The sequence below is a fragment of the Myotis myotis genome, unplaced genomic scaffold, assembly GCF_014108235.1.
Source record: "Myotis myotis isolate mMyoMyo1 unplaced genomic scaffold, mMyoMyo1.p scaffold_m19_p_25, whole genome shotgun sequence".
NCBI lineage: Eukaryota > Metazoa > Chordata > Mammalia > Chiroptera > Vespertilionidae > Myotis > Myotis myotis.
This window is the reverse complement of record NW_023416330.1, coordinates 1,386,551-1,411,280: the sequence shown is the minus strand read 5'-3', so window position 1 is coordinate 1,411,280 and position 24,730 is coordinate 1,386,551. Positions and strand designations below refer to the sequence as shown.

At 48.8% G+C, this 24,730-nt stretch overlaps 1 protein-coding gene across 5 annotated transcripts in view; it reads left to right on the top strand.

The window, feature by feature from the left end:
* The window catches only part of RBM33 (RNA binding motif protein 33), a 116,282-nt gene extending 92,442 nt beyond the window's left edge, over nucleotides 1–23,840 (top strand). The window contains exons 15-19 of one of the 5 annotated variants that reach the window (XR_004975240.1): nucleotides 11,574–11,780; nucleotides 12,851–13,039; nucleotides 18,627–18,865; nucleotides 20,899–20,987; nucleotides 21,292–23,840. Coding sequence is in view for 2 of the 5 variants with exons in the window: in XM_036356174.1 (XP_036212067.1) it covers nucleotides 11,574–11,780; nucleotides 12,851–13,039; nucleotides 20,899–20,987; nucleotides 21,292–21,340 (534 nt within the window). In the remaining 3 variants the exon portion in view is untranslated. Of the gene's footprint in view, nucleotides 1–10,140; nucleotides 11,534–11,573; nucleotides 11,781–12,850; nucleotides 13,040–18,626; nucleotides 18,866–20,898; nucleotides 20,988–21,291 lie in introns of those variants that run through there. The other 4 variants (XR_004975241.1, XR_004975242.1, XM_036356174.1 and 1 more) reach the window with 4 other exon arrangements.
* The last annotated feature ends 890 nt before the right edge of the window (nucleotides 23,841–24,730 follow it).

Genomic DNA, 24,730 nt, shown 5'->3' with positions numbered 1-24,730 from the left:
TAAACTATAGTCTTACCCTTTGTACTTGATAAGTAATTCATGGGAAGAGCTTTGAGATTAACGATCCCATTTCTTGTGGATTTGCAGCGTGTTAACAGCATTGACATTTCTAGGGCCAGCGCTGCCTTTGTGTTTGTTAGCTGTCATGTTTCTGCAGGAGTAGCTTTCTCTCTGCCCTCACTTATTTATTTGTTCATTTATTACAGCAACATGGGCTTTGAATTCTTATTTATACAATGAATTGTTATTAGCATTATTTATTTGGGTGTTGGAATGGTCCCAGTTGGCATGGGAGTGCCCTGGTACGCTGGTGCTCTCCTTGGGAGTGTCCCCAGCATTCCTTAGACACACCCTTGCTTTTTGGTGCAGAATTTTAGGTTCCTCTTATGGCTTCTGAGCCTCAGCTCTGCAGCAGCCCTGTGTCCTCTTGGTGGAGAACACCCAGACTTGCTCGCTGGGTGTCACTGTGTCTGGGCCCTATCAGCATGTCCATCCATCTATGGTGAGTTCTAAGACTGAAGGTGAATCAAGAGATCTCCTGCATTGGTTGGATTCTTTTGTATATTACATTTCTTGAAATAGGTCATCAACATGAGTAGAAAATACTTTCTGCTGCATTGAATTCATTTTTTGAATGATTGTCCTTGTGTGAGAATTCCAAGAGGATTAAACACCACTATTTAAATATTAAAATGAGTCTCTGTGGACCAGGGTTAGTGTTAGGCATGTTCTTCTGGCAGGACTGAGGTCAAGGTACTGCAGGGAAGGAGGGTGTCCTGAGGAGGTCTCAGACCCTGCCCTCCATGGCAGGGGTGGAGGTGCACTTGGCGGTGGCTGTCGCAATGGGCCTGATCTGGGGCTGAGGAGCTTGGGGTGCAGCTGCAAAGACAGAGCAGCTCCTTAGCCCCCAGGTGCTATGCAGGCTCCAGCGTGTCACCATTGCAGGTCACAGCAGACGGCGGGTGTTGAGTGTCTGATAGGGAGACCTGAGAAATGACTGCAGAGGAGGTGGGATTGCCTGAGAGCACGGAAGGAAAAGGCCCTCTGGGCAGAGGGGAAGAGCGCGGGCAAAGTTCCTGTGGGAAAGAAGCCACAGCCCGTTTTCTAACTGGGAAGGCCACTCCGGGGCCAGGAGAAGGCAGTCAGACATGAGGTGGCAGAGGGCAGACCTGTGATGGGACGATCAGACAGTGAGGGAAACTGAGTGGAAAGACACTGCTCTGGTGTGGGTGGAGGCAGGGACCAGTGGGGAGGCACCTCAGGACGTACGAGCCCAACTCCCCCCGGCCCTCCTGCTGCTCTCAGCCAGGGCAGGCAGGAAGCTTCTGCCTTGCAGAGCCTGGCCTTACCCCTGCAGGGACGCGGGGAGGGGGCTCTCTCTGAAAGAGTCTGAGTTCATGGCTCTGTGGCTGGAGGAACCCACATTAACAGTTGTCTCCTTTTCAGACCAAGATTCATGTGGCAGGAATTGGAGAGCCCGGGGTATGACTCCCTCAGAGGCTCAGGGCTTTGCTTTGTTCCTCAAAAGCCCAGTTAATTTTGCTTCTTAAAGATTTCCCCAAACCTAACAAATCTCAGGGAAAGAGAATGTTGAGAGAGAGCCCTTGAGTCTCTGTGCCATGTTGCCACCTGCTGTCAGATCCAGTGTGTGTGCCCATCGAGTTCTTCTCCGGGAAACCCAGCTCAGCCCATGTGGACCCACTCCGAGATTATAGGGAGCGTCTAGATCAGCCGTGGGCAAACTACGGCCCGCGGGCCGGATCCGACCCATTTGAAATGAATAAAACTAAAAAAAAAAAAAAGACCGTACCCTTTTATGTAATGATGTTTACTTTGAATTTATATTAGTTCACACAAACACTCCATCCATGCTTTTGTTCTGGCCCTCCGGTCCAGTTTAAGAACCCATTGTGGCCCTCGAGTCAAAAAGTTTGCCCATCCCTGGTCTAGATGGACCTTGTTGAAATACGTGTGTGCTCCCCGTGTGCAGGGCAGCTTATCGCAGAGAATAGGTGGACGCTGCCAAAGGGGCGTGTTCGCACCGCAGGCTGCAGCTTTAATCAGGGAACTGACCAAGGAGCCTGAATGAGAATGTTAGCCTGCTTGTTTCTCCTTAGCGTTTATCCTTCAGAGACAAAATGGAGCCTTCAATGTGTTTGCATTTAGGAACTTCGTGTAGCATGCATATCGTTTGTTGTCCGGCTTCTGAGTGAGCTGAAGATTACAGGGGGAGGCCCAGCATTGTGTGGTTAATAGCAACCTGTGCGGGGAGGTCTGGGGGCTGTGAGATCGTGCGTAGCCCTGACAGTGAGGTGGGCCTTATCGGAGGGAGAATTCACAAGAGGCTGCCCTGGGACCCCAACCACTGTCCTTTGGTGTGTCCTGACAATGTTATCTGTCCTCTCAGTACGGAGTATCAAGTGTCTGTCATGAGTACAGAAATTAATTTAATGTCACCTGAAGACATGCAATTAATCTTTTAGAGGTTTTCATAATACCTTTACAGAAAGAGTTGCCAGTTTGGCGGATTTGGACTTTGGGGTTTAGGAGAAGATAAGGAAAATTAATTTTTCATCAGGGTTAATACAACCTAGCAGGGCCACAAAGGCTGAGAAAAATGGTTGGGGAATTTGTCAAAGTGTTGTCACTCTAGAATAATGCTGCTTAGTGTCTGATAGGTGTAATCAAGAGTTGAGATTTCTATAGAGGGGGATTAATCAATTTGCTCACTAGTGAATGCAAGTCAGTGATATCACTTCTTCATGGGCTTTAAGAATGAAAATAAGATTTGATCTGTCAAATTGCAGGGTGCCCTGACAGTATCAATAGGCCTTTTTATCTGTACATTTAAACCATTCGTTATAAATAAATTTGTCCTGCTCATGATGGTGGCTACAGACTGCATTATTTTATAATGATTAAGCTGATAAAAAGTATTCTCTACTCTTTCTTAATTCAGGAAGCTTTCTTTATATTTAAAGAAAAACGACTCTAAAATACATTTTATGGTACATTAAAAGATAATTGTTTTGGGGAAAAAAACAAAATATTTCTAGTTTGGGGTAATATAGACCAAACTTCTTTTTAAAAATATGTATTTGTATTGATTTCAGAGAGGAAGGGAAGAGGAGAGAGACAGATAGAAACCTCAATGATGAGAGAGAATCATTGATTGGCTGCCTCCTGCTTGCCCCACATAGGGGATTGAGGCTGCAACCCGGGCATATGCCCTGACCGGGAATCATACCAGGACCTCCTGGTTTTATAGGTTGATGTTCAGCCACTGAGCCATGCCTGCCGGGCCCTAACTTTTTTTTCCCGCATCTGTTTTGAAGGAAGTGAAATATTTAAAATCATGTCTAAACGCACTGCAGTGGAAGGAATGGTGGGGTAGGCCTTATAAGAGGGAGAATTCACAAAAGGCTGCCCTGGGACCCCAACCACTTTTTTGGACTACAACACATCTGCCATCCACACATGACCAGTTATTTACTTATGTTCAGATAACAGAATTCTGAAATTTCTGATTTGAATCGACAGCATTTTTTAATTTATATCTTTCAGTGCTATAACTATATGTCTAAGTTCTAGAAGACTCCTAAATAAATGTGTGCATTCAGTTTGGTCTGTCCTTGTGTGTCTGGCCACACTAGTGAAGAATAGTTTGGCTCTTTCCCAGCCAAACTATTAACTGAAATAACTCGAATTAAAAATTTTCAGTAAGAATTTGAAAAGGAAGAATTGTTCTCTCATTTGGGAAAAAAAGCCTTTTCTTTTTTTAGAATATAATTTTTTTATTGTTGAGAGTATTACAGATGTCCCCCTTTTTCCCCTCCTTGTACCCCTCTACCCGGTTCCCGCCCTATCCCAGGCCTTCACCACTTTAATCTCTTCCCACCCCTCTACCCTCCTTCCCTCTGAGATTCATTAGTCTATTTCCTGTTTCCATGCCTCTGATTCTATTTTATTCATCAGTTCGTTTTGTTCATTAGATTTCTTGCTCATTTATTTTGATTTTCAATTGTTAATAGATATGTATTTATTACCATTTTATTGTTCATATTTTAGATCTATTATTTTTTTCTTCTTCGTCTTCGTTTTCTTTTCCTTCTTCTTAAAGAATACCCTTCAGCATTTCATGTAATACTGGTTTGGTGGTGATAAACTCCTTTTGCTTTTTCTTGTCTGTGAAATTCGTTATCTGACCTTCAATTCTAAATTATAGCTTTACTGGGTAGAGTAATCTTGATTGTAGGTCCTTGCTATTCATCACTTTGAGTATTTCTTGCCACTCCCTTCTGATCTGCAAAGTTTCTGTTCAGAAATCAGCCGACAGTAGGTAATTAACTGCTTTTTCTCTTGGTGCCTTTAAGATTCTCTCTTTGTCTTTAACCCTTGGCATTTTAATTATGATGTGTGTTGGTGTGGGCCTCTTTGAGTTCCTCTGCTCTTCCTGGACTTGTAGGTCTATTTCTTCACCAGTTAGGGGAAGTTTTCTGTCATTATTTCTTCAGATAGGTTTTCAATATCTTGCTCTCTTTTCCCTCTGAACACCCATAATGCGAATGTTGGTACACTTGAAGTTGTCCCAGAGGCTCCTTACACTAATCTTCATATTTTCAGATTATTTTTTCTTTCTGCTCTTCTCATTGGCTATTTTTTGCTTCCTTATATTCCAAATCGTTAATTTGTGTCTCAGAATCCTCTACTCTTGAATCCTTGCAAATTGTTCTTTGTTTCAGTTAGTGTATTCTTTTCTTCTGATTGGTACTTTTTCATGTCTTTAATGTTCTCATTAATTTCCTTGAAAGTCTCACTAAGTCCCTTGAAGCTTTCATTGTGATCCTTAAGCAATCTTATAACCATTGTTTTAAACTCTGTATCCAGGAGTTTGCTTGCTTTCATTTCATTCATTTGTGATGTTTGTCTTCACATTTTGGCTGCTTCCCTGTGTTGGTTTCTGTGTATTAGGTAGGGCTGCTATGTCTCCTGGAATTGGTAGAGTGGCCTTGTGTATTAGGTGTCCTGCGGGGCCCACTGGCTCAGTACCCCATCACCTGAGCTGGGCACTCTGGGTGTGCCCCTGTGTGGGCTGTGTGCAGTCTTGTTGTAGTTGAGCCTTGATTGCTGTTGGTGTCACTAGGAGGAATTGACTTCCAGGACAATTGGCTGTGAGGACCAGCTGTGTCTGCAATGAAAGAGCTGCTGTGCAGTAGACACTCCTATGGAGCAGGACTTACTTTAGTGGGGCTTTGGTGCTCACTGAGTCTGCCCCTTGAGTGTGTTGCTTGTGGATGGTAGAGTTATAATCTGGTGTGATCTGAAGCTCTCTACTGGGTACACTGGCTCTGGGGCTTCCTGGGAGGTGCAAAGTCAGCCACTGCCTCGGGCCACCCGGCAGGAACCACAGAGTGATCTGCAGATGGCTGCTACTTGTATTGGGCTAGGAAGTCCCCAGGTGAGGCCCAGCTGTGATGCAAGGCAGGCTGGTGCTAGTGCTGGGTCTTGGGCCTTTTATTGATAAGTTTGGGGCATGCTGACTCCAGCTGCTGCTTGTGTAAGAGATTTTAGCAATGTCTGAAGCCTGAGCATATGGAAAAGCTGCTTCAAACAGCTTGGGTGGGGCAACAGATTGGATGGGGCAGAGCCTGAGGGAATCACTAGGGCAGAGTGAACAGTGTGAGCCACACTGATGGAAACTCAGATGTGGCTGTCAGTCAGCTTTGTGACGGAGGAGGTCATAGTACAGGAGAAATGACCCCTGCGAGCACCCTTGTCTGGGAGAAAACTGCCCCCGAGTTCCTGTCCCAGTGCCAGACAGTCTAGTTCAGTGATAGCGAACCTGTGACACGCGTGTCAGAGGTGACACGCGAACTCATTTTTTTGGTTGATTTTTCTTTGTTAAATTGCATTTAAATATATAAAATAAATATCAAAAATATAAGTCTTTGTTTTACTATGGTTGCAAATATAAAAAAATTTCTATATGTGACACAGCACCAGAGTTAAGTTAGGGTTTTTCAAAATGCTGACACGCCGAGCTCAAAAGGTTCGCCATCACTGGTCTAGTTCCTCTTGTATGTCCCTGGAATCCCCCCAAAGCCGCCTTCCAGTGCTGGAGCTCAGAGGAAGCAAGGCTGTGTAAATTGTGCATGGACCCTTTAAGAGGAACACCTGGGACTCCAGCAATCTCTGTGTCATTCAACCACAATCATCCCTGGTTTTTACAGCCCAAAGTTACAGGGGCTTTTCTTCCCCGGGCTGGGGTCTGATTGTGCAGCTGGGACCCCCTGCTTCTCATGGGAGGCCTTGGAGATATCCCTCAGATTAAAAAAATGCCACACGTGGGTGCTGGACTAGCTTGTCCCATGCCCCCGCCCCTCCTACCAGTCTTAATGTATTTTCTTCTTTACTTCTCTAGTTATTGGACTATCATTCAGACAGCTTTCAGGTGGTTCTGAATGATGGCTCTGTATTTTAGCTATAATTTTGATGTGGTTGTGGGAGGTGGTGAGTACCAGTGTTTACCTATGCTGCCATCTTGGTTTTCCTGGAAAAAAAACAACACACCTTTTTCTTAAAAAATGTAATAACTTATCATTAAGCCTTGAGTGCTCAGCATGATTTCTAGAAAAAATTGCAAAAATTCAGCATTATCATAGTTGTTCTTCATTTAATTCACTTGAATGATGGTTAGTCCTTCTGTTTTCATAGCCAAGCTGGAAGCAGTCATGGGAGTGGAAGCGCCTCCCCTACCAGGGGGACAACCGGGCCCAGCACTTTTTCTGTGGCCCAGGGCCGGGAGTTTTCAATTGTAAAGAGGATGATAATGTTTACAGGGAGGGGAGTTGAGGGAGACAATGTTGGTGCAGACCCTGGTATACTCCTGATCATACTATACTGCAAACATGTATGCTATGCCTGAGTTCAAGCCTCAGAGCTTCAAATCAGATGGTTCTGGAGTAAAGCCCAGGATCACTAGCATCTGAACACTCCCCAGGTGGTGGGTGTGCTGGAAATGGTCCTAAGGAGAGAGCACTCAGCTCGCCAGGCCTCTCACCACAGGACTCCTGCTCCTGGTCTGTTGAATGCTCCTGATGGGAGCATTTCCTGCTTCAGTGCGGAGGTCCTGTGGTCCTGCCTTCATGAATGTCGTCTGCTCTATTGATTGATTTTCCAATGTTAAGACAACCCTGCACTCCTGGGACAGCTCTCACTTGGTTCTGGTGTCTGGTGCTTTTTCTTTGTTGCTGCATGAGTTTGCTAATATTTTGTGAGGCTTTTTTTCATGTGTTCACAAGGTATATTTTTTTGTGGCTTTCCTTCTTTTTTTATGTCTTTGGCTTTTTTTTTTTTTTTTTTTAAATCAAAGTAATACCAGCTTCAAGGAATGAATGGAAATATTTTCTTCCTCTCTGTTTTTTGTTGTGTTAATCTTCACCTGAGTATATTTTTTCCATTGATTTTTTTTTTTTTTTTGAGAGAGAGAGAGTGGAAGGGAGGAGAAGGGGGGGAGGGGAGAGAGAGAGAGAGAGAAGAGAGAAGAGAGAGAAAGAGAGAAGCATGGATTTAGAGAGACACATCAAATTGGTTGCCTGTGGACACACCCTGACCAGGCTTGGGGATTGAACCTGTGATCCTTCGGTGCTCAGGCTGACCTGCTGGGCAGGGCTCTTCTCTGTTCTCTGAAAGAGTGGTCTTTTTTTTTTTTTAAATAGTTGATAGAATTCATCATTGAATTCATTGGGGCCTGGACATATTTTTCTGGGAAGTTTTTAATGAGTTGGTTGTCTCAGATTTTTTTTTAAAAAAATATATTTTTATTGATTTCAGAGAGGAAGGGAGAGGGAGAGATAGAAACATCAATGATAAGAGAGAATCATTGATCTGCTGCTTCCTGCACGCTCCCTACTCGGGATTGAGCCTGCAACCCAGCCACTGGAATCGACCCCGGGGCCCTTCAGTCTGCAGGCCAGTGCTGTATCCAACTGAGCCAAACCAGCTAGGGCGTTTCTCAGATTTTTAATGGTCTTTTTTTGGTATCTTGCATCTTTTATGGAGTTTCTTTATTTCATCGAAATTATCTAATTAGTTGATAAAAAGTTGTTCATGTCACCCTTTTAATGTCTCTAGTACCCGTTCTGATAATCCCTCTCCTGTTCCTGATTTTAGTCATTTGTGTTTTCTCTTATTTTTTTCTTGGTCAGTTTAAAGGGTGATCAATTTTGTTGATCTCAAAAATCCAACTTTGATTTTTCTCTATTGATTTTCTGTTTACTCTGTCATTGCCTTTCACTGTGATCTTATTTCCTTTCTTCTGTTGTGGGTTTGATTTCTTTTTATTTTTCTAGTTTATTCAGATAAAAGTTCAAGTTATTGATTATAGGTATCTTTTCCTTTCTGATATAACTGTTTTAGTTGCATCCCCTAGATTATATATACACACACACGCACACACACACACACACACACACACTAGTGGCCTGGTGCACGAAATTCATGCGGGGGGGGGGGGCGGGGGTTCCCTCAGCCCAGCCTGCACCCTCTCCAATCGGGGACCCTTTGGGGGATGTCTGATTGCCAGTTTAGGCCTGATCCCTGCCAGCCTGACCTCGCCTCCAACTGCTCTCCCCTGCCGGCCTGATTGCCCCTAACTGCCTCTGCCTGCCTGATCGCCCCAACTGCCCTCCCCTGCTAGCCCGATCTCATCCCTAACTGCTCTCCCCTGCCGGCCTGATCGCCCCTAATTGCCCTCCTCTGCTGACCTGATCTCACCCCCAACTGCCCTCCCCTGCTGGCCTGATCTTGCCTCCAACGGCCCTCCCCTGCCTGCCTGATCTCATCCTCAACTGCCCTCTCCTGCTGGCCTGATCACCCCTAATTGTCTCTGCCTCAGCCCCCACCACCATGGCTTTGTCCGGAAGGAAGTTGGATGACCGGAAGATGTCCAGTCTACCCGGTCTAATTAGCATATTGCCCTTTTATTGTATAGATAGATTATATAGGATAGGATTGCTTAAATGGGGAGGAAAAGCCTTTTCAGCAGGAGGAGATGCTCTTGGCAGACAAAAATACATAATCCCTATATCTGGACTGATAGCCAGCCATATGCACTATACTGCCAAACTAGTCATTAAAAAATTGAACTGCTTTCTTACACCTTACACCAAACAGCTATTGCACTTAAAACCCCTCCTCAGTCCCCACCTTAGGTTCTGCCTTTGCAGTTCACCCAGATTAGGTTCTGATTGGTCGATTTCTATGCCAGTCAGCATCAAAAGCTCCACCTCCTAGGCAGCCATTGGCTTTTTGCAGTTCATCCAGATTTGGTTCTGATTGGTCGGTTTCTATGCCAGTCAGCATCTCCAGGCCTATCTTTGGGCCTGATCAGAGAAGTGGGGCTGATCAGCAGCCCCTGTGTCTGCTGGTGAGGCCGGGAGAGAAAGAGAGGCAAGGGCTGATCAACAGCTGCCACAGAGGCTGTGGATCAGACCCTGCTTCTCTCTCCGGGCCTCTCTCTGGTCCTGATTTGCAGCCCCCTCAGCACGACCCAGGACTGACTTCCAGTGTTCGGTTGTACATTCGGTCGTTTTGAACGTTACATACCCTGGCTCTTTATATACATACATAAATACACACACACATGTATTTTAGAGAGGGAGAGGGAGAGAAAGAAACATCAGTCATGAGAATCATTGATTGGCTGCCTCCTGCACAACCCCTATTGGGGATTGAGCCTGCAACCCAGGCATGTGCCCTGACTAGAAATTGAACTATGACCTCCTGGTTCATGGGTCAACGCTCAACCACTGAGCCATGCCGGCTGGTTACATCCGCTAGATTTTGATATGTTGTATTTTTATTTTTATTCAGTTCAAAATAGTTTTTGTCCATTTTTTATTCTTATTAGCCTGGTTTCCTAGGGCTTGGCCCTATTGCATAGCTCAGTGGTCAGTCATTAGGTCAGGAAGAGATTGTGTCCAGGTTCCTGGGGCCCTTTGCAGGTAATCTGTGTGGTCAGAGTGGGCACTTGCAGCCCACTCAGGCTCTTCCTGCTAGCTTCCTGAGGCTCTGTCAGCCGCATGGGGAGGACCTACGTACGCCTTCAGTAGCTCATGGCCAGAATTTCCTGTTTCTCAGATTTCTGGCTGCCCGACTATTGTTGCAAACAGGACCAAGATCAGAGGCCATCAGATCTGTGGATGTTTCCTATCTCCTCCACTGACTTCGCTGATGATGCTGCTTGATATTTCAGTCAGCCTCCTGGGATTTCCTATCCCACAGCCCTGTATCCACTGCTCTTGCTCCTCCACTTCCGAGTCCTGGAATGCTTGTTTGCCCAGTTATATGCTTCGAGTTGGGGGTAGGGAGGCTTTGCTGCTCTCTCCATGCTTCCATAGCCAGAAGACTGACTTTTTAATCTCATTTTCCTTAGGTCCCATTTGGGCAGTTATTGCAAACATTTTACCTATTCTTGGCTTGCTCCAGCCCCTGTTCCTTCCCTTTGTTTCATTAAACTGTTTTCAAAAGGTACATTTAGAGGGAAAAGAGACAGAAAAATATATGGGCTGCTTCTGGGCTAATTTGCCAAGCTTCTCCTGGAAATGCTCCATAACTGAGCAGTCTGAATTGGGGAAGGTTAATTAGCCATTGACCGGTATGTTTCTGTTTATGTCGGAGCAGAGTGTAGTGCTCATAGAAGTCTGAATCTGCTTTCACCTTCAAGCATCCATTTCAGTTAAGATGACATAATTTAGCAGGTCCAGGTCTCACTTTCTTGTATCCACTTTTCCGTCCTGGTCACCAGCTCCCTGCTGGGAAGATGCTACACTTCACACTAAAAGTGGCCGACCGGCACCGCCAGGGGCTTTGCTACCTGGTGGAGTTATGACTATCAGTGTAGCTTGAGTGTGTGCTTACTTCTTCACTGATGAACAGTGTTTTAGGTCATGAAATGAGGGAATATTAGTAAAATGCAAAAAGGTTAGGTCTCTGATACTTACAAAGCTCTATGGATGCAGGAGTTCCTCCTTTGAGCCATCGACTCTGGTTGGTAATGGCACTGTGACTCAACAGGAGGAGCCCTGTGCCCACAGTCCGTGTGCGGTGTTGTGTCCGAGGAGGGAAGGGCTGGACATGGCCCAGGATTCATGACCACAGCCAGGGGAGGAGGGAGCATGGTGGCTTGCTTCCCTTAAGTTTAAATAGGAGTTAAGATCATTGATTATGCAAACTCTCAGATTCTAACACAAATACTCATGCAGATGGGAAATGCATGTTGAGTATGAAGTATTTTTCAAGTTAAGCAATATTTTACTGACCTGAACAGCTTTTCCTTTAATTACAGACCTCTTGAGTGGGTATACCAATCCAAGATCTTACTGTTTTTCATTTCAAAACTGTTATTTAAACCCAAACACTGTCAAGTAAAAAATGTCCTAGTGGCTCTAGTAAAACGACAGGTTTGGTGTTCTAGCATTTGGTGGTCTGTGTCTCAGTGGAACACTGCGATGCTGGGGAGGGGGCTGGGCTGTGCGGAGACTGACCGGCATGCTGCCTGTTCCTGTCGGCAGGGCGGAGAGAGCGAGGGCTGTTTCCACCCGGACGGCCAGCCCCAGCGGCCTGCCCCGCCTCCGGAAGTGAGGCCGCAGCCTGCCCGCAAGGTGACGTTGACCAAGGGGGCCCTTCAGCCGCCCCAGCACCTGCCGGTCGGGACCCACGTGTACTCAGCAGGCCCTCCGGGCATCAAGAGCATCCAAGGGCTTCACCCCACCAAGAAGGTACAGCTGTGTCCTCCAGTGCTGCGAGTGTGAGGCTGGAATGGTGTGGGGGGAGGAGTGCCTGCATGCTTCCTGTCATGACTTTTTAATGGTGCAGCTTTGGGACGGCACCCACCACCCAGGGTGCGGTGGTTTCCTGCTGCCCTCAGCTGTGCCCTGGAGATGGCCAGTTGGCATGCTCTCCTTTCTACCCACAGTTCTGGGGCCAAGTCTGGGTAGGAAACCTGGGAAGTCTAGTGCGGCTAGTCCCACCCACTCTGGCTGCTTTTCACGCATGTCCTGTGCTGGATGAGTTCAGTTTTCAGGGAAACACTTGGCACTGGTGCTCTGTCTTGTTTCCTAGTTGGAACAGACCAGAAAGATCAGCTCTGTCCTCTTTCTTTAAAGGTCCCAGAACAGTGTTTTGAACCCTGACAGCTTTAGCAACTCTGAGGTCTGGGCCCCACCTTAGGCCAGTGATGTCATAATTTTGGAGGTGAGGGTAGAGGCCCCCTGTCCTTGGTTTGGGCTTTTGGTTTGATTTAAAGCTCTGCAGGTGAATGTAAAGGGCAGCAGCCAGGGGACCATTGTGGCAGAAGCGGCCTTTCAGTGCTCAGGGTGCCAGTGCACGTGCGTACTTAACCACGTGAGCTGGATCTGTGGGGTGGTGGCTTGTGGTGCCTGTGTGGTGGCAGTGGGTTGCACCATCCCTGCGGAGTTGGCCTGGAGTACAGAGGGAGAAACTCAGGCTCTGGGCCGTTAGGACTAACCTGAACCCTAAGTGTGCAGCTGGCATGCATTTCTGGATCCCGGGGGCCTGCTGCTTCACCCCTAGCACGGAGGGAACAGAGGTGCCGCCTCATCCCTGCTGGGCTCCAAATCAGCTCTTGTCTTTTCCTTTCACATTTGGTGGGTGGTGGTGTCCTCTTTAGATATTAAGTTCTTTTCTGAGCACAGCAGAAACTATAGAAAATCCTATAGCTCGTGGTGTATTTGAACGGATTCTGAGTTATTTGCTCACTTATATATCTTGGTAGTTGTGCCAAAATACAAAAGCTTTTGAATTGATCAGTCCCTTCTGTCGTTGGCAGGTCGTCATGCATGGCAGAGGCCGGGGAGCAGCAGGGCCAATGGGCCGCGGGCGCCCGATGCCAAATAAGCAGAACCTGCGGGTGGTGGAGTGCAAGCCGCAGCCCTGCGTTGTGTCTGTCGAAGGCCTGTCGTCATCCACCACTGACGCCCAGCTGAAGAGCCTGCTCATGTCAGTGGGACCCATCCAGGTGGGCACCTGCTCCATTGCGCCTGTGCCTGTTGTCCGGCCCATGACTCAGTCACTTCCTGGTTTATCATGAAGTGTTGGTTACTTCATGTTAAAATAATGCTTTTGAGGAGGAGGAGGAGGAGGAGGAGGAGGAGGCAGGTGTTACATCTCCTGTGCACACTTGCTGTCAGAACTTTTGCCCCAGAATTCAATTAGTTGGGAATTTTCACATGCTTACAAATAAACTTTATGGAATAACTATTCCAACTGAACAGATGATGCTTTGAAATCCTCAGATTATCCTAAAGTTCACATATGCACACGTATATTTAGTTTTTTCCCCTGTCACAAACGTTTTATTTATAATAATTAAAAAATTTTAAAGTAGCCTTCTTGACCTTAATTTCCAGAAATAGCCTCTCACATTAACAGCTTTAGGACTTGGGTGAGATTTTACAAATAGGAAGTAAGGTGGACTGTATTTTGGTCTCTTAAAACTGGCTAATTCTGAGTGCTTAACCCTTTGAGTGCCAACCAATATCCTAGGAACTATGCTAAAATTGCCAAGGCATTTTTGCTGATTTTACAGCAGTTTAGGAAAAAAATTATGAGTCGCAGGTAAATGAAGTTACATATTCAAAACTTAAGGAAACCTTTATTACATTGACATATTTAGCAATATCATCATCACTAATAAAAGCAGACCTAGAACTGGACGCCATTTTGAAGCTTTGTTAGCGCTCCCGGCACTTTTGGTGAAAGACAGGAGTAGCGCAATCGTGCTTCCCGGCACTCTAGGGGTTAAGGGTCCCCATGGGGCTGGCGGCAAATGGTGGGTCTCCAGTCCGCTGTAGACCAGGTTTTCCATAGGACCCGGTCTCTGCAGCTTCTAGACCCTGTCGGTAAACCAGCAAGGAGGCAGCTCACCTGGTTTCCTGGAGCAGCGCTTTTGCTCCTGCCCTTCCTGCCAGGTGGAACTGCGCTTTCGCTCCAGGCCCCAGGCGGCCTGCCTGAGACAGAGCACTGACACACTGCCTGATGGGAAGGTTTCTGAGTAACACAGTGCTCTCTGCTCCAGGAGTGAATGGGAAACATTTCAGGCTAGAGTTGATACAAGTAATTCATTCTTGATGTGTTTGGAATCTCCCTGGACTATTGAGAATTCCTAAAAGTGAAGAGTAACAAATACCTTTCTAAACACCTTTCCACCGCCCCTCACTTTTGGGTTCCCAGAGAGATGTTAGGGTTAGTTTTATGTGTATGTAGTAATGACAAGTGAACCAGATAAGTGAATGACAAGAACTTTGGCCTCTGTTCTCAGGAGTGGATTTCTGTGGCGTGGGCAGGGCATAGGGGTAGTTGTTTCCTGACAGTTAATAGTGATTGGGATAGTTTTCAGGCACAGAACTGACACGAGGATTGTTTTCAGGTGCACAAATGTGGTCATCCCAATCGGAGACCCGCAGGCCAAATCAGCGGTGAGCCCAGAGTCTCCAGTGTCCTGCTCTCTCTGTGGGTGGGGAGTGTGCATCCTTGGTAGTTCTCCTGCCCATTTTCCAGACTGGGGTCTGTGTGGCCAGTGCCTAGTCCATGGCACTGATGGAGGAAGGGCCAGTGGCTGCATTGCACTGGTCTTTCTGCCCTGAAAACTGAATTTTGTATGTTGGAGATCTAGATCTCTTGAATCATCTATTTTTCCCTCCCATTTGCCATGTTTTTTTCTGTTCTGAAGAAGGATTAGAGGTCATTGTATTATATAAATAATAAAGTTGGAATGAGGGCACTTGAAGTGGAGCAAAAACAATGTTGAATTGTTTAATGAGAAAAAGAGAGGAAAACAAGAAAGACGTTTTCTAGGTTATATCACTTACCCTTAAAATGAAGTACAAGGCGAGGTCCCCTGTATGCTGTGGCAGTCCCCGAGGAGTGGCAGGTGTAGAGCTTCTGCCAGAGCCTGTGCACCCGCCTGGAGCTGAGCCGAGTGCTCTCCATTCTTACCAGTCTGGCTCCTGGGGTGGTTGTGCGTGAGGGTGTAGCTATTTAAGTGCTGCAGCCACACATGCTAAGACGCTAAGTCTGTAAGCACACTGATAGAACAAGCTTCTACAGCAGTGTTAGAATAACATTGTGAGTATAAATTTTGAAAAGATATTTATAACGATGTCTTGTTATAATTATGTTTTAAATATAAATAGACTTGGCAGGGATGGAGCTGAGAGGGCTCCTGCTGGGATGATCCAGCTAAGCCTGTGAGTGTTGGGCTGTGGCGCCACCTGGAGTCCACGTGGTGTAGTAGCGGTGGTGGTGGTGTCTGCAATGCGTCCCTTTTTTTCTTTTCTAATTAAGTTTATCGGGGTGACATCTATATAAATAAAAGGCTAAGTGACCGTATGTCCGACCGACAGCCCGGTGCATATAATGTGCACTGGCAATTTAAAAATAAATGCATGCGTGATATTTGTCCCCCCCCTCCCATTTAAATTAATTTGAAGACAGTTTCCCATGATGCCAGCATTTGCAGTGACTATTAATAAATCACAAGGACAAACTCTAGACATAGTAGGAATATTCCTACCTGAACCTGTTTTCGGACATGGTCAGTTATATGTTGCTTTCTCTCGAGTTCGAAGAGCATGTGACATTAAAGTTAAAGTTGTAAATACTTCATCACAAGGGAAATTAGTCAAGCACTCTGAAAGTGTTTTTACTCTTAATGTGGTGTACAGGGAGATATTAGAATAAGTTTAATCAACTTATCAGTCATTGTTTTTATCAATGTTTTTTATATGTTTTTGTTGTTTTTATATCATATCTTAGTTATATCTTGTTATTGTTTATTAACCAATTTATATTATTTTCATATACATTTTGCTAATTTTCTTTCATCTCTGACACTTCTATTATAGAGATAGGGCGAATAGTAATATTAAAATATTTCTTCTAATTAGTTTCCTTTCAAATGTGCACGAATCCGTGCACCAGGCCACTAGTTGGTTAATATGATCAGAATAGGTTTCAGGTGTGGGTTTCTATGTGACAAGGTCTGTAGACTGCACTGCAGTGCGTGATCATCTGCTGCTTAGCTGTGGGATCTGAGAGGCTTGCCCACTGTGGAGCAAGGCACCCCGTTGCTCTTCCCTTAGACCTGTGGTCAGCAAACCGCGGCTCACGAGCCACATGCGGCTCTTTGGCCCCTTGAGCGTGACTCTTCCACAAAATACCACGTGCGGGGGCGCATGTACAGTGCGATTGAAACTTCGTGGCCCATCGCAGAAGTCAGTATTTTGTGGAAGAGCTGGTATTTTGTGGAAGAGCCACACTCAAGGGGCCAAAGAGCCGCATGTGGCTTGCAAGCCGCAGTTTGCCAACCACTGCCTTAGACCATACTCACAAGCCTCTAGAAAGTCCGTTGAAGAGACATTTGTCCGTAGACTCATTATTTACACAATAAGAAGAAATGGTAGGTTTTGTAGAATATTCAAACCAGAAGGGAGAAATGACACAAGAAGTATCAAGTTTCAGAATTTCAGATGAGAGGGCGAGTGCGAATCAGCCAGGCGGTGTCCCCAGCAGTCCTCCTCGATGCAGGGGCTGTGGGTGGGGCTGCAGGAGTGCATCCTCCTGGACTGGCCCCCCTCCTGCTCCGTCTGGAAGACCGAGCTGGTCAGCTGTCAGGACCAGGGAGAAGGGGCGCCACAGCCTCCTCGGCCCCTTCACTTCATTATCTTTATTTCCCTGTCTGCTGGTTTGTGCCTAAAATTGTGTTAAACATTTGTTGTTCTATAATGAACTAGTGGCCCGATGCACGAAATTCGTGCGGGGGGGAGGGGGGGGGGTTGTCCCTCAGCCCGGCCTGCACCCTCTCTAATCTGGGACCCCTCGAAGGATATCCTACTGCCGGTTTACAGGGATCAGGCCTAAACCAGCAGTTGGACATCCCTCCTGCAATCCGGGACTGCTGGCTCCTAACCACTCTGCCTGCCGGCCTGCTCACCCCCAAATGCCCCCCCGCCCCCCCGCCAGCTTGATCACCCCCAACTGCCCCCCCGTGCCAGTGTGCTCGCCCCAGCTGCCCCCCCCCCCCCCGCCAGCCTGCTCACCCCAACTGCCCCCTCTGCTGGCCTGCTCGCTCTCACCTTCCCTCCCCACTGGCCTGCTCACCCCCAACTGCCCCGCTCACTCCAAACTGCCCCCCCTGCAGTCCTGATCACCCCCAACTGATCCCCACTGATGGCCTGCTCGCCCCCAACTGCCCTCCCCTTTTTGCCTCTAAATGCCTCTACCTCGGCCCTGCCACCATGGCTTTGTCCAGAAGAATGTCCAGAAGGTCTCCTGGAAGGTCTCCCAGTCTAATTAGCATATTACCCTTTTATTGGTATAGAGGCCTGGTGCACGGGTGGGGGCTGGCTGGTTTGCCCTGAAGGGTGTCTCGGATCAGGGTGGGGGGGGTTCCCTTGGGGGGTGGGGCAGCCTGGGCAAGGGGCCTGTGGTGGTTTGCAGGCCAGCCACACCCCCATGGGATGAGGGTCCCCACTGGGTGGGCGTGGCCTGCCTGGGTGAGGGGCTGAGGGCTGTTTTCAAGCTGGCCAGACCCCCTTCAGGGTGGGGGTTCCCGCTGGGGTGTCTGGCCAGCCTAGGTGAGGCAATGATGGCTGTTTGCAGGCTGGCCACGCCCCCCAGTGGGGACTCTTACTCTATGGGAGTGTGGCCAGCCTGGGTAAGGGGCTGAGGGCCGTTTTCAGGCTAGCCACAGCCCCTTCAGGATGGGGGTCCCCACTGGGGTGCCTGGTCAGCCTGGATGAGGGCTGATGGCTGTTTGCAGGCTGGCCAAGCCCCCCAGTGGGGACCCTCACCCCATGGGGGTGTGGCCAGCCTGGGTGAGGGGCTGAGGGCCGTTTTCACGCTGGCCACGCCCCCTCTCCCCACCCCCTGGTGACCCAGGCCCCCAGCCCCTCCTTGAGCGGAGGCAAGGGCGGGCGGGAAAGCTTGGCTTCCTTCGTTGCCGGGAGCAGCCAAAGCCTCCTGCTCACTCCAGCTCCGTGGCCGCCACCATTTTTGTTGGGTTATTTTGCATACTCACCCTGACTGGCTGGTGGGCTTTGTGGTGGGCCGGTCAATTTGCATGTTTCCCTTTTATTAGTGTAGATGAAACACCATGGTATATAAAAAAAAGTCATTTCCTCAGAAGAGTGGAGTTGGTGATCGCTTAAGGTTCCCTGCAACCCTTGTACCGTAATAACGGCTGGGGCTTAGGTGTGGCCTGCCTGTGCCCGGCCTGTGCCCGTTACCGTGTCTCTGCTGGTGGCTGTAGTTTTCCCGGGCAGCCGGGAGGTAGGATGCAGCTGGTAGCAGCTGGAGTTGGGCTTTGAGATGAGGCTTCAGTGGAAGTCCCGGTTTTGCCATTTCTTTGTGCGTGCCTTTTGGACTGAGGCTCTCATAAGTCACAAAAGACTGGTAACACCACCCGCACCTGATTGTTCCCTGGCATAACCTGGCAGGGAGGGAAACTAAAGAAACAAAGAGGCCCGTGTCACTGGGGCAAAGCGTGTGAAAGCAGGGAGGACGAAGCAGAAGTACCCCTCCCACTAGTGCCCCTGCATCAGCAGGTTCTGTCCGAGGGCCTGTCCCCCTGCAGTTGCTTCAGGACACCAGCTAACCAGCCTCAGACAACATCTCTACCACCCAGACGGAGTCCCCCAGGCAGCCAGGAAGGCAGGGTCACCGCAGAGAACCTGACTCCTGAGGGGACATGCGTCGGCGAGAACACCTCCACTGCGTCTGGGTCTGACCGGCCAGGAAGGGGTCTGGTGGGTGACGTGAAGATGTTGGCATCTCCAGTGAAAGAGTGAGTCAGTTTGCATTCAGAACATTTGGGAAAGCAGATAGCAGGGTGGTCAGACGTCGGCTGCCGGAAACCCCTTGCCACCAGGCTTAAAGAAGGTCCGTGCGTGGCCACAGGCCCTGCAGTTCTCCTGGCAGCAGGTGAGCTGGAGGCCCCGTGGAGAGTCTCGGAAGCATTGGAAGCCAGGAAGCCATGCGGCTCTCAGGAGGCAGTGGGAGGCAGAGCTCTGAGGAGCCCGTGTCGGAAGGATCAGTCTGAGGGGGACAGGGAACACGGAACACCCTGTGGTGGACGTGGATGGGTGTGAAGACGCTCAGGAACTCGGGAGCCGCGCAGCATCTGTGTCAGAGGCCTGGCAGGTGGGAGAGTGCCTTCGATTCTGTGACGGTGCGCTTGGGATGGGGCTGCCCGAGGCCCTGCAGCGAACTTCCCGTGTTTCTGCTCGGACCCATCCGGACAGGGTTGCTGCTTCTGCCTGCCCCTTACCAGCAAGAGTGCCAGTGAGCCGTGCACAGGGAGACTCCAGAATAAAGTCCTACTCGTTTTACTACGAGAAGCACCGCCGGGAGGAGCAAAGATGTCCTGGGGCGAGGCTGACTGCCACCGGGTGCTGCAGGTCCATTGCCCAAACGGGGCTGCTCTGAAGCAGTTCCCCTCGTGTTTAAAAGAGTTAGTATCGTTTTGGCTTTAGGTCATCCCTGAAGGTGAGGAATCCTTGGCCAGTGGGAAAGCATGGAATGGGTCTGCCAGGGCAGAGAGTCGGCTTCATTTCCCAACATTTCCTTCTCTGTCCAGCACGGACACGTAGAGGCTCCTCCCAGAAAGAGGACGGTCCTCGCGGGAGGAGGCCAGGCTTCTGAACAGCGTGCACACTGCGGTTAGGGGCATGTCCCACGCACTGCAGTCACATGGCTCTGATGGGACTCGCGTGTGAACGCAGGAAGGGCCAACTCAAGGAACGTTTCAGCTCGTGTTTTGTGATTAATAGCAGAGCAATTACGTATTCTCAGAAACTGTCGGAAGACGTCTTGTCTGCAAAGAATGGACAGTACCTCGGGGAAGGTTGGTGAGTGCAGCCGCGTGGCATGTCAGGAAGCTGTTTGGAGGCGGGTTGGGGAGTCAGAGTGAACAGTAGAGACTCGAGACAGATTTTAAGGTTTGGTCTGTTCTGGGTGATTTGTGTTTATATAAAAACCTGGAAACCGGTGATCACAACCTTTCACCTTTCAGTGAAACATGTTTTTCCTCTCCTTCCAAAGAAATCACTAATATTATCGGTAGGTTGAATATGACAATTTCTACAATTCATTCTCATGTCTAGAAAATAAGGGTTTGTCTTATTGGAAGGGCGTCACAGTGTAAATAAAGGGGAGCAGCCAGCAGGCGACTGTAACAGTGTTCTCGTGACGGGTGTTGACCACTGGAGAGCCCGTCATTCTCGTGGTTGAAGAACTTCGTTGCAGTTGATGCTGTCTTGACTGATAGTCCTCCATCAAACTGAGGTTTAAACCACTTAGATACATGTGCACGAATCCTCTTTCATGGTAATGGTAGAAACGAAGCTCATGCCTTCATTTCACATTGGTGACTCACACACAGGACAGTCACCCCGGAAATCTAGAAATATTTTTTTTCTAGAAGAGGAGCATAGTATTTTCAAAATCTAGATTCCATGGACAATCACCTGACGGGAATGCCTGAGAACAAAAAGTGACTCTCCAAGGGTACTTGCCACCAAGCCTCAGAGAAAGTTTAGAGGGAAGATTGGGCAGTGGTGTGGTCAGATGATGCAAGGTCTTAATGCCAGGCTTGGAGGTTATAAGTGCTGGTCAGGGGAATGACTTCCTGAAACAGAGTTTTTGGATATATTATCTAGATGGGTAAGAAAAATTCCCACGAAATAGAATTAGTTTGTTTTAGTGATCCAAGTATCAGCCTGAACTTCAATTTTGTATTAAATCTAATATTTGCATGTATATATTTTTTTAACCATAGAAAGCATGATGTTAAAATGTTTCTTTGTTTCCTTCCTCTAGAGTTTACAGATGCTTCCCCAGCAACGGAAAGCCATAGCCAAGTTTAAGGAGCCAGCCCATGCGTTAGCATTTCAGCAGAAGTTCCACAGGTAGCAGTGGATGCCATGGTTTTGGTGACGTGGGTGCGGGCGGGGACCTCTCCTGTGTGATGTGCTCTCGGTCACTGGAGCTGTTGCTTCGCATGCTGCTGTGTCTGCACCTGTCACTGTATAGATGCATATTCATGCACAGGGGACAGTGCCTCCTCTCATGTGGACGCTGGTCCCTGGTGTTCATGCCAATGCTCTCTGTCCCTCAGGGCCCACATTCCCCTCTAGCTTTCTCCTGCTTCTAGAAGTCGCCTTCTGTGTTCAGAGTTCACTTAACCTTGGCTGTTTGTTTCCATCTCCACAGGCACATGATAGATTTGTCCCACATAAACGTGGCCCTGATCGTGGAGTGATTTCTAGCAGGGAGGCCGACCTTACACTGCACACACAGCTGTGGACTTGCTTCAAGGAAGCTGCCGGCACAGGACCTGCCAGCGAGGTCTCGGTCCAGTCTGCTAACTCTTGTCCAGAGCGCCGGGCGGCCCAGCGTTGGTTCCGGGAGAGCTGAACTTGCAGGACGTGGCAGGCTGGAGTTCGGTGTTGATGGCTTCAAATTCTGTGGCCACTCCTGAGAACTCCAGTTTTTGTTTTCTTTTGTTTTCAAAGTGCTTACAATGCATGTAGACACTGTCCTTCGTAATTTTACCGTCTGATCGATCGCTCACCGTGACTTAGGTTCAGGGAGGAACATTAGCAGCACAAATTCTAAGTACTTTCCATAGCAAAGAATATTTGATAATGGTTGCACTTATCTTCAGTGCAGGCTAGACCAGAGGCGTCTTCTCAGAAAGCCCTCTACTGGTTCTTGTAAAAACAGGTGAAAATGTGGGTGATTGTGATTGACAGCTGCCTATCCCAGAAAGCAGGGTGTGAGGGCGGGTGGGGAAGGGGCATGGTGCGGCAGATTCTGCTGCTTCTGCACCATTTGCATATCCCGAGTTCCTGAGGGGACTCCCCACCCGTTTTTAACTTCCAAATAGGGCGAGGACCAGGTGGTGTAGCTCTGGCCGGGGCCCTCACTGGAGCTCCCTGTCTGATGGCACAGTGGGCCTGCCGGGCGGAGGGACAGCTTGAAGCTTGAACAGACGTGGTTGGTGTTTTCTCTTTAAATGCAACCCAGGGGGCAGATGTCACTGGCTCTGCGGCACGCAGCGCTCCTAGGGAAGCTGGCTGTCATCGCTTTGAATGACCTTTTTTATAAGGCCTCAGAGTGGCGCTGCATTGCCCTTCCGTAGACCCGAGGGCAAGGCGGCATAGACCCCAGCACGCCACTCTCCACGGCGTGGCGTGGGGGAGGCTGTCTCACAGGGACCGTGAGACCCAGAGCAAAGTGTGTGTGTCACCCATGAGTGAGGGTGCGTGGGCTCCTTAAGGTGGGGCCGTGCCCCCAACGACCAACCTTAGGAGAATTGATTCTGGGTGAGCGTGGAAAAGTGCCTTACTGCATTTCTGCTCACGTAGGAGTTCACTAGCAGTGACTCTAACGTGGACCTGACTGAGCGAATGGCACTGGGGCACACGTAGACTTTTTAGCTGTGGTCAGAGTTATCCATAGAAGTGATAGAAATAGAAGCATGTTGCCACGTACTGTCTGGTTAGCCCAGCGGGGACGAGGTTGGGAGCCCGGAGGCCTCCTCTTTGGAGCTGACCCAGGTGTGGGGGCTTGTACCATCGTGTTTGTACAGTTGAGGTTTTATTTTACTTTTTCAAACTAAGTGAGCAGAAGTGGAGGGGAGTAGCCAGACCCTGTGGACCTCGTGTAGTGTTGATTCTCAGATGGTGTGGTGCTGAGTGAGCCTAGGAAACGAGGGTGCTGCTGAGGGCGCTCCCCGGAGAGGTCAGCTCAGGAAATCGCAGGCACGCCTAGGGTCCCGGGAGCACTGCCCACTGGGCACCTGGCACCCTGCTCCAGAGAGCCCCTGACTGAGTCAGTGCCTATGCCCAGCAGCTGCCTGACGCGGGCTCGCTGCCCCCTCTCACAGCTGCAGGTGAGCTCACATAGAAACCGTAGCGCAGTGCATTCAAGTGACAAGGTAGCCGGAAGCTCTAGTTACAGACCACTCCCCACTCTGTTGCCAGCGGGAAGGCTCACAGTCGGTGGACTGTCACCGAAGACTTCCTGCCACAACAAGATGAGTTGAACAGACTTTTGCCGCTTTCTGAAATAGTCGGAGTGTGCGGTGGCTTGGAGGCCACAGCCCTGCATGTGGTCTCTGGAGCGTGGGTGTGTAGCGTCCTTCTTTCCGATCAGTGATGGCGAGCCCACCTGTCCTGCACCACAGCTGCTGCAGACAGACTCACGGCTGCTTCAGGGCATGCGATGACGTGGGTGCCTGGATGTGTCTGTGCTGTCTGCACACCCGGGCATGCTTTTTCTCCATGCCCTGTCCTCCAGGGGGGCGTGGGCCTTTTCCAGAGCCCAGGAGGGCACGCTCCACACGGGGCCGCTGGGTGGGGACTGCAGTGCAGCCGGGCCCCGGGACAAAGCTGAGTTTCCTTGGAGGAAACGGCAGGAAAGGAAAGCAGCAGCATTAGGAAGTGATTTCTTCCCATTGGTGGTGCACTTCTCGCAGGGCACCGAGCTGAGCCCTCTTGGAAGATCTGTTGCAACCATTATCTCTGTTCTTTCTTTATCATGCATTTAAATGAGACGCAGATGCATCCAACACACTGTAAATACGGACCTTTTAAACTGAAGTGTTATTGGAGATGTTTCAATTCAGCAACACCTTAGCTCTTTGCTAGTTCTTTTGTGTTGTCTCATCAAAGTTTAATGGATGCAGTTCCATAATTGTTGACGTGTTCATGTGTATATCCGATTTTTATAAAGATGGGAGTAAGTCAATACATTGATCCTGACCTGTGTATTATTTGTTCACAAATTCAAGAAGCTTAAAGCCAGTGAATATCAGTATATCTCATAAGGTAGATACAGTAGGTGATGATGTGGAGCCATTACTTTCCTTTCGCATTACCTTGTTTTGGTTTTGTGCTGTAACAAGTTCACCTAACTACCTATCTGAGCATAAGCTTGCATTACTGTTGGTCTGGCCACATTTGTTAAATCCTTATACTGATATTCTTCTAAAGGAAAAATCTTGTCTTTTCTTCCCAAAAGAAATGTTGAGGGTCCCGTGTCTGGACAGGCAGCATCCTAAGTGGGTGCCTGTGGCCGCAGCCCTAGGGAGGTGGGGTGGGAGGGGGAGGAGCAGGCTTCATCATATGCACTTTAATTTGGGTCGCCCTCATCATGATGCTAAAGGTCCTGAGAAACAATTGTTCATGCTTGGTTCTGTAGCATCCCTGAACTGTGACAGTGTGGATCCCGCACCCTGGGGTCTTTTTTTCATACAGCATTTTGCTTAATTCTACCAACAGAGGACTTTGTTGCTGGGAGGAGCCGGGGAGGTGTGGGGGAGGGGCAGGAGGAAGGGGATCTGTGGGAGAGGACGGTTTTGTAGAAGGAAGCTGCTGAAATGAGACGTCACCATGGCCTGTCCCCTGACACATGCACTCGGGAGCAGGCGGTGCAGTCCCGGAGCATGAGGCGGGGGGCGCATGTGTGGTCGGTGTCTGCTGGCCGCTCCTGCGGGAAGGGGGAGGGGTGGAGAGCCATCTTGCACTCAGTGATCCTGCTTTGCCCACGGGACGGCAGGTGGCTCTTGTGGGTAGATGAGTAAGACCTGCTCATCGAGCTGATGTTGAGCAGTTACTCAAGTTTTCTGTTTGGGCTTTCATTGTTT